General features: G+C 33.4%; 1 protein-coding gene across 1 annotated transcript; it reads right to left on the bottom strand.

Annotated features, from left to right (window-relative positions):
• Positions 1–3,090: 3,090 nt before the first annotated feature.
• Positions 3,091–7,044, bottom strand: LOC132550444 (fucolectin-7-like). The gene is made up of 3 exons (XM_060214511.1): positions 6,921–7,044; positions 5,472–5,717; positions 3,091–3,317 (listed from the first exon to the last, which is right to left on the bottom strand). Exons 1-3 carry the CDS (start codon positions 7,042–7,044, stop codon positions 3,091–3,093), a joined length of 597 nt encoding a protein of 198 aa, XP_060070494.1.
• Positions 7,045–9,773: the final 2,729 nt, after the last annotated feature.

Here is a 9,773-nt window from a genome sequence, read left to right as displayed (position 1 = left end):
ACAACCAGAAAACGTTGAAACTATTGACGTTATTAACCAAATCATGCCGTCAACTTCGCTTTGAAATTTTTGTCCTTTTGTTTCCAAACTCCCATCGATTTTCGTCTTGAGAAACATCTTTTTTTTGCAATACTAATGGGATGTTTTATATGAAATGCGCATGTCAACATAAGTTTTATTCATGTAATAATGATTATGTATTTATATATCATATGGTAATACGTAATTGATGTTTCTTCACAGAAACTTTGGACTGAATTTTAAAAAGATCAAATAATGTAAAATAAATAAATAAAATAAAATACCCTTTTTAAGCACAGCTTCATAATGTACGTTAAGTGCCTATTTTGTTAAGTTCAACGGGTGTTATTTGCAAGAGAGTACGAGAAAATTGATTAAATATGTGCATCAAAGACTGCATTTTGCATTGTATTAAAATTCGTATCTAATTTAACTTTATTTTCATTCATGATCTAGAAAGTGTTAGGATAACTCCATTCTGTGACTCGTTGTTAGTGCAATTGTATACATGATATATTTTTTATATGCAAAGTTTCGAAACTGTAGGGATATACTTCACAGTCTGACAAGGTGTCTTGACCAACTACGGATTGAGAATTTACTATACAAGCTAATTCGACAAACTCAAAGGCGAAATGTTGTTATCAGTTCAAGTATTGTGATGATGATAAACGTGGTTTCATAAAGACAGGCTGATTTATTATAGAAAATGACAAATTGATATAGGTCGAGAAATAATATACAGGGGCATAAAGTATGTGAGGATTTGATTGATTTTAGAGTTTAAATGGAAACCATGCTCCGTTTTAATCTTTCCTGAGTGGTGACACATATTCCATTATTTACCATCTAGTTCATAATTTTCACGGGTAAACAATTCGCGATTTTCTTTTAAGACGCACGAATTATATTTTAACGAACTGAAATTTAATTTCACGATCAGGATGTAAAATTATATCTTACACACAGGTATCATTTTACGGATTATAGTTTCACAAACGTGTTAATGTACCGCGAAATAGCGAAAATATCCTTCCTGTGAAAATAACCAGTTATACAGTATCATCTTTATTGTCATACAAGGTGAAAGGTCACTCTAAAAATATATCATTTATACAAGTTTTACTGGGTTGTAATAGCACAAAATGTTATGTGAAAAGCATAGATTTTGTACATTAAGTCTGTATGTAGCTAAAAAAAGTAAGATGTACTTTCCGATGGTATTGTTCTCAACATCAACATCTGAGAAAATACTTCTATTTCACTATGAAGGCAAAATAGTTTGTAGTCAACATATAACCTCGCATTACTTCCTTTGATTGACCAGGACTTTGATAAAGTGCGGATCAATGATGAAGCAAAAAAAGCTTACTTTCCCGTCACGCATTGTTTTATTCTTTTTGCAGTTTTTCCGGAGTCTCCATATAACTTTTACATTTGTTCATAATTATGGTTCTGTTGAAATGATAGTAGTTCCTTTGTTGATATGTTAGGACATTGAACAGCATTACAGTCAGGAGCTCAGTACAGAGCATGTATTTCTTGCACGCATGCATTGCTTTCTGCCTAATCAATCATTTAAGCATATATATCTCCTTCTCGGTAATATTGGTGACAAGTTGAAGCTGACAGGTCGCTAATTATGTTAACACTTAAAACACGCAGACAACGTGAAAGAACATGACACGACATAGAACATTTCAACTTTAGATAAAGATACAGAATGAATCTAATTATACTCGTGTAACAAAGTCTGTAAGAAAAATGTAAGGCATATAAGACACTGTGTAGATCGTGACCTCAATATAGGTCATTTCTATTGACAGCAACCATTCAAGGGTGATGACATTCAGGCTTGATTGCTTGTGTCATTCAGTACATATCATTTCATATTTTAGATTGATTTCTCATGATACCATGTCTTCAGATTCTACGAAAAGCTGAAAAAATCCTAATAATCAACAAACTTTGTTAAAATATTAATTCGTTTTAATTCAGGATTTTTACAATTAGGGTGTCTTTGGACGCCATCAATAGGCTAAATGTTTGGTTCTCTAAAGCAGAGCCCAAAGCTGGTTATTCACCCCTATGTGTATGTTAATGAAATTGATTATCTTGATTACATATAAATAACGCCTGTGTCCAATCGTAAAGAACAGTATTGATCTAACACATAGCAATGTGTGCTGTCTAATAGACAATTATGTTTATGAGGAAGATCAAAGTATTTTTAGAGAGTCACCATGTTCATAGGTTTATCGAACTGATGTACTGGAAACCTCATCACTGTTTAGGAAAAAGTGAGGTTGTAAATTCTACTTAGCATAATGACTTCATACTTTAGAAAGATATAGTCGGTACAATTATTTAATGAGTTCTTAATGGCACTGCACAGAGTTCTGCCAGTACTGTGTCGTGACATCTTATATACATTAACAAGTTAACGCGACACTAGTTAACATCCACAAACGACGCGTAGTTCATACAAATGGAAGTAAAGAGATAAAAGGGTTTTTGATAAAAGTATTCACATCTTACCTCTAACAGCTTGTGTGCGTTTTATTGTTTCCTTTGTATAAATATAAAATGTTTTCTTATACACTTTCTACGTCACATTATCTTGCCAAGTGATGGGTCTATAAGTATTGAAAAAGACACTCCTGATTTCGATAAAAAAAAAAGATCATCTAGATTGCTTATATTGTTTTAAGTGTAACAACTATCGTCCATTTTGAGAGAGCTCTTTTAATTCTTACTTCCGGCATTTAAATTCTATTGTACGTTTAAACGAATGAAAGCAAACATTGAAAATGATTAAAATATAAAGTGTTTTGTATGTAGAAGGCAATTAATTGCCTGAACATCGTGATACAATCACAATAGTCATTAAATGCACTTTGTCCAGCATTACAACATTGTATATACAAGTTTATACACTTGATCACACAGTTATTAGGTACATTACGAGTGTTGTGATGGTTTCTTGGTTTCTATCACCAGTTCATATATCTAACTGTATTGCACAGTCTGGAATATATCTGTTGGTGATTAAGCTTCTTTGAAGTCTTACTATGGCTTAGGTTCCCCAAACACTTCTAATTCACACAAAGTAAATGTCCAACCGGATGTATACTTTGAAACTTGTACGTATTGCCCAGTAATAGGAACCGTACAGGCAAAGGAACGCATCTCTCCATAAAAACCAGGCCCAGTGTCTACTACACAATCTATGAAGTTTCCTGTTGACGTCCTTCCCACTGCAATCTTCAAATGTTCTAACTCCGAAGGGAATGGATCTAAAGTAAAATGGTGATAATAAGCACAAAAATATTTGCTGTTCAGAAAAACAGAGATACACAAAGGCATTATCGTAAATTTTTAAGTCAGAGTTAATGGAAAGACGGGTGAAGGACAACATACATGTATCCCTGCTTTGTGTTGTGAAGGTAAAAATATAATGTAATTCAGCGTTACAATGGTCCGACTTAACATTAAATTTACGAATAAAAGCAATACCATTTTACCATGTAACAATGTTCAAAATAAACCAGTTTAGCTCTACTGCATTTAACTCTAAATTATCAAAGGTGTTGTTCACTTGTGTGCCTTTTATGCATTTTTTCTAATATCAGTCTGTCAAATTCTTTTAACAATGTAGATGGTTTTCGTATTTAGATCGATGATGTTACCTGACAAAAGGTTAAAGTCTTTTTCCAAGAATGTGTTATATGTTATATGCATTCATGTCCCTGAACATAGAAATCCGAAACTTGGTGACAGCGTTGACTATTCTCATTGAGAACAAGAATTGCTTTTTCGCAGTGTTTGAAATTTGAATAATATATTTGAACTATAAATACACACGAAATAAGGGAGATACCTTGTCAGTAAAATATTTTCGTTATACCAATCAATCGTATGTATATGGACTTGATAATATTATCTAGAAAAACAAAAAGCGACTTAAAAAACTCAATATGATATATGTGAGTAGGGGAAAATGGCGTCTTGGTCAACTCATTTAAATAAAACACTAAAGCACCTTTCCATTTAGAGTTTGGCAGTTATTTTGGATTACCTCAGTCGTTCAATTGGTTTCAAAACCTAAGCCCTTAGTGTTACTGGCGAGTCAAGAAGAACGGAAACATGTGTATGATACATGTATATGTCTCTTGTTCACTATGGTATTGAAATGCTGTTTTCTTTAGAGTTATAGACAATTTTAGTGGAAGTTTAGTTCCTGACGTTTGTCGTACCATGCACACCAATCGAACAGTGCCACGGTTCAGAATATGCACATCCATTTCTAAGATAGCAACATTCTACCATTTCCAACCTATGGTTTTTACATGTCGCAGTTGATTCGATATTAAATGGCTTGTTTTCAAAATCATGATTTTCGTGCAACTTACGTACAAACTCACAACACAGGGTTTCGGGAAATACAGACAAAATTATCTCATTAGAATCTATTTTAGTTCCTTACGCGATAGGATGTTTGCCGTGATTGATGTTCTGTTTGTTCCGTTATTGTTTATCATCATTTTATTTGGGAACGTGACATTACTTACTAAGATTTAACAGGCGGATGTTGTCGATGTAGCATAATATGCGTACTCTTCTTGAACACCTGGTCTTATTCCAGTACTTTTCAAGAATCTATATATAAATCTTCGATTTGTTCATATTTTGTCCCAGTTTTACCGATTTCAGTTTGAATTATGATTCTATGATTGATAATTTGATATATCGGCATTTTGTCTGTTGTTTCTTGGGAATATAGCAGTTGTATAACTTAAATAGATGTTTACAAAAGACACACACGTGAATATCATCTTCCAATAAAAAAATGAAACACTTGAGTAAAGCGGAATAAAGAATAAACATCGTGTCTTATTATTATCAATTGATTCTTAGACTAGTAAGCATTGAGGGCATAAAGGAATAAAATCCTTGCGGAAGATCAAAATTACATCTAATCTCTTGGAGTAGAATAATGCATGAATATCACAACTTTTTTTCTGACAAAGTACATGTTTTGTTGCTTTTGTTCTGAGAGAAAGTCGTTGTTCATTATTATTTACGCTTTTGGGTTATACCGCAAGGACTGTATAGTGTAGATATTTTCGACAACAGGATGATATTATTTAACGATAAACCATTTATGGGGAACAGTATCATTGTCATTAATATCTTGCCATTTCTCGACATCAGGGCGATGTTTTGCTTGTAAATCTTTCTTGAGTAGAAAACGTTAAGTTATAATTAACCTTTCTCGGCAGTAAAGGCGATGTAGGTTATTATGTATATTGTTCTAGGAGAGAATTGTTACATTTGTTTTTGGCGATAGGACAATATTAGTCATTATGTTCGTGGATTAACAGTGTTATCTTCCTTACTTACTCGACAGCATCATGATCGAGGTACTGAACAACATCAGATATAATTACCTTTGCGTGCCAGCAATGCTACGTTAGTGATGCGGTAAACATCTTCTAGGTCCACCTTCCACCATATGGTGTTAGCATAAGAAGAATACCCAAGATGGGAACACGATCCCAAAAGACCATTCGGTTCTGGTACTCTACTATCATCGTTGGCCATCTTGGCTGTATAATTGCCCTGTGACCCATGCCCATCATAAAGTCCGTTTTGTGACGATGGCTTTCCTGCTGCCAGATTTCTGCCTAATGCCCCTAAAAGGAGGAAAAATCGAGACATTTGAAGACAATTAACATGAGAAAAGGCCAGAGTGTCACCTTACGTCAGATGTACATAAACGTACGGCGTCCCCAATATATTAGTTTATTTGAGTTTACATTAAGATTGTGTTATCAAGTCGGCATTTCTTACTGTTTCTATAAAGATTGGTATGTATCCTTAAAATATCCAAAATCGCATAAGATAATGTACACGTTAACATAAAATGTGTCATATTTCTAAATTGATTGTGATTAAATAATTTTAAATGTTTTCATGCAACTTTGATTAACAAGCATTGGGCCTAATGTACATGTAGGATATCGTAAATAACAGAAAAACGTTACCTGATGGTTCCGTTGTTGGGAACATTACCTATTTGAGTTCACAAAGTTTTACAAGACAAATGTCTAAGCTGAAGCAAAAGACTCTCACGTTTTGACCTTGACCTTGTGTAAAATAATGTTGGATAAACTCAATCACCCATTTAAATATTTCACTGCTGCAAATATTTTTGTTACTTCCAACAGTGAAATGAGTGGCATCGTTTGAACAAGATTTAAGAAGTGGATGTCGAAGATGCATTTCTTTCCGGAACCCCTATTTACTTCTATTTGGGTCTTTGCGTAAATTTATTCTTAAATCGTATTTTCTTTTTGTTTCGCCACTACTTTAAATAAATATTATAGCACTTCTCCTTCTTCTTCTTTCGTATCCTAAATTTCAGGATTTAGGCCCTTAGACTCACTGAAGAGTTCTAGAAGGACGAATAGTTGTATACTGAGTTAAATTCATTGTTTGTCTCTACTGTTACTAATTTTTTAATATTTAAAAGTGATTATCAATCTTTAAGTTAGCATGTGGTACACAATGCTGGTAGACTTTTCATTCATACGAATAAATGCCCGGTTTAAAATATCAAAATGTACTTGACCCTGTTCTTAAATTGTCTAATGTATGAAATTTAAGAAATTAATTTAATTATGGGGCTACTGCACCTCCCCTTCTTAATTTTGACCTTTTTCAATCACTTTAGGTTTTCCTCAATCGCTTTCCTGGCTTCAAAACTAATAGGGTGAAACAACTGTATGATTGAGTTTATTTTATTCATTGTTTGGATTTACAGTATCAAAGTCGAAATTATTAAAAGGTGCTATTCACTTGTGTGTTTCTGTCGAGTTTGGATTTGTTAATTATACCTTTGTTTTCATAATAGAGCGCTTTCAGGTTAACAGTCGTCGGTGTTGTGGTTATAATTCTATTTGTGAATCCGTAACACTTGCTGCTGTCGAAAGCGTAGCTGTCACAGTCTTCATCCAGCATACATATTAGTGCGCAATTGATAAGGCTGGTGCATGACCACTGCTTGTTTATTGTTGGGATTATACCATCAAATCTGCTGTCGGTGATGAAATGTTGACTTTGAACTACATTAAATAGAAGAAACAAAATACAATAAATATAAGATATAAAGAAAGAAATAACATCCGATTACTGTTGAAGACAATTTGAATATTAATTTCATTTATATGCTAAAATAAATATACAAATAAGCTACCACACTCAAAAGTAATACGAACAAGGTGAATGTGATCATCAAATTTCTTTACTTCACGTAGTATATGTAGTAATTGATGTAAACATTAAAAATGCGATACGTTGTTACGTCGCTAAATAGAAACTTTTTTTATTTCTGACATAGCTTATTTTGAATATTCCGATCCGTCATAGACTGCCTTAAAGGTTTGCATATTACCAACGTTTCTTGACATACTTATTGCATTCTGCTGCAATCAACAAGTTACTTGGACGTTCACTTAGATGTTTGAAGGACATTTCAATGGATACGTATCTTGGATGCCTTTGAGTTAGGCATGGCAAAACAGTGTGTGTTTTACATGACAATTACTACTAATTGGATCCTATCGCACCGCTCTGTTTGTATGTAGTATGAGGGAATGTGTGTATTTTTTTATAATTTGCTGATTATTTTTCATTTATGTTTTTATTTTATAACAATAAAGAATGAATCCTTCGGATTTGAACTTATTGAACACTTTCTGGAAGTGATACATTCTTGTCACAAATGAAAATATCAGCAAATTATGCATTTGCCGATAAAATGAATATTGTTGTAACATGCTTTTTAGTTGACCGTTTTGTACATCCATGCATCATGACTTCAGTCCGATTGGATTAATGTAAAACATGAAATAGAATTACTCAAACAAGCCATATCAAGGAAATTTGACAGGGAATAGATGGAAGAAATGTCATCTAACGCATTCCTAAAATATCTTAATTATAAAATATTGAACATTGGCAAGGCCAATGATATCTATTCGACAATCCGTTCAAAGCAAGGCAGATATGCAACGAAGGGAAATAAAAAACAAACTGCTAATTGGAACATGCATACTCCAATCCAATAGTACAAAGGGAATCAATCTTGTCTGCAAACAAAACCCTGAAACACATTTTCTTTGCAGATTTTCCGACTAAATTAAAGATTAAACTGTTCCACATCGACATTGGATGATCCAGAAACATTCATTAGAATTATTCTTGACTCAACCCACCCGTCTCTATCAGATAATCTAAGACCAAGACATTATGATTTACAAATATTTGAACTGCATACCAAAGAACTGATAACTGCACTGAAACCTTGTACACATAATTGGATGCGTTAGATAAGTTCGTATCAGGCTCTGATTATCTCCCTTACCTTGACCTTACGTTTACAACAGACATCTACAATCTGGTAATTAAGCGGTAAATCTAATGATGTGACCTGTATATATTCAATTCAAGGTTGGATCGTTTTATATCGCTCCTTGAGGAATGGAAAAATCACCAATACCAACAGAACTAGCTCTATTGTACCTCTCGTTTGATCTTATGGGAAATGACTGTGCTGTTTTTTAAACAGAAATATTCACGTTCCTTCTTGTTTTTTTTTTTTTTTTTTTTTTGTTTATATATACATATACATTTTCAACACAACTGCCCTTAAAATTATGTCACAGGACCACGTCACGTGACTACATATTATAAGTACAATATACTACATAATTATAAAAGATGGTGTTCGAGATTCATTCCAATCGCTAGTGTTGTGGTAAATGTTGCTCATATATTACTAGTCATAATACTGGATTTAAGCATGTATCATTGTGATGGATTATACTGAAAACCAAAAATAGAATACTAACATAACAACATAATAATGATCCAAACTCAAATTCAATAATCCTTAGGGAAAATATGAGCAAATGGAAGATTTACAAGGAGACTCCTGAAAAAAAAATCAAGAATAAGACCAGGTGTTCCAGAAGAGGAAGCACAGCCAACAGAGGGAAGCAGTTAGCTCCCATAAGTATGTCAATAGTTAGACCACAACTATATATCTATACCGCCGTTCACTTTTCTTGGAGAAGGGAACGAAGGCGTTCCTTCAGTTTAGAAAGATGACCATTGTAAATAAATTAAATGAATATACTTTTGTTCATATTTTGCCCTTGTTGGATGGAAATTGAGTTTGGATTGTGATTATATTGACATGGTATTCTTTTTATATTTTTTTTAAAAGACTGCTAGGAAAGTAATGGTGACAACAAATAGCCTGAACGTGACGAGATGTTCAGGGTCCTGAAACCGAATGTAAGGACTGGATCTAGCAAACTACATCATCAGTTACAACATAAGAGTAATCAAGTACATGTATTGACCCATGTTACCCAGTACAGCGGACAGACCAAGCATGACATATACAACTATAAACTTATCATCCAAGACGGAGATTGATCCGAACAGTTTTCTTTCCAAGAATAATCCGTAGATAAAAATATGGGTCTTCAAAATAAGGTCTAAAAGTCCCCCAGTCGTGCAAGCTTTGGCTAGTCCGTGGGATTAGATTTTACGCATATCTATACAATACTATGCGTGTATAGATTTAACAAATTTGTTCATTTTTTTTTATTTTTATCAATAGTTCGCTGGGTATTTATTATCGCACCTTCGATGATAGCCTTGAATATAAGAAAATTAAA

The sequence above is a fragment of the Ylistrum balloti genome, unplaced genomic scaffold (genome assembly GCF_031769215.1).
Source record: "Ylistrum balloti isolate Yb309-2 unplaced genomic scaffold, AGI_CSIRO_Ybal_v1 Utg370124, whole genome shotgun sequence".
Classification (NCBI taxonomy): Eukaryota; Metazoa; Mollusca; class Bivalvia; order Pectinida; family Pectinidae; genus Ylistrum; species Ylistrum balloti.
This window is presented reverse-complemented; position numbering and strand designations above follow the sequence as displayed.

Coding starts and splice junctions, on each gene's coding strand:
- LOC132550444 (XM_060214511.1), bottom strand. CDS start 7,044: ATGCTGGATGAAGACTGTGACAGCTACGCTTTCGACAGCAGCAAGTGT. Junction 5,718..6,920: donor GCTCTATTATGAAAACAAAG/GTATAATTAACA, acceptor TCCTCCTTTTAG/GGGCATTAGGCAGAAATCTG. Junction 3,318..5,471: donor AGCATTGCTGGCACGCAAAG/GTAATTATATCT, acceptor ATTTTACTTTAG/ATCCATTCCCTTCGGAGTTA.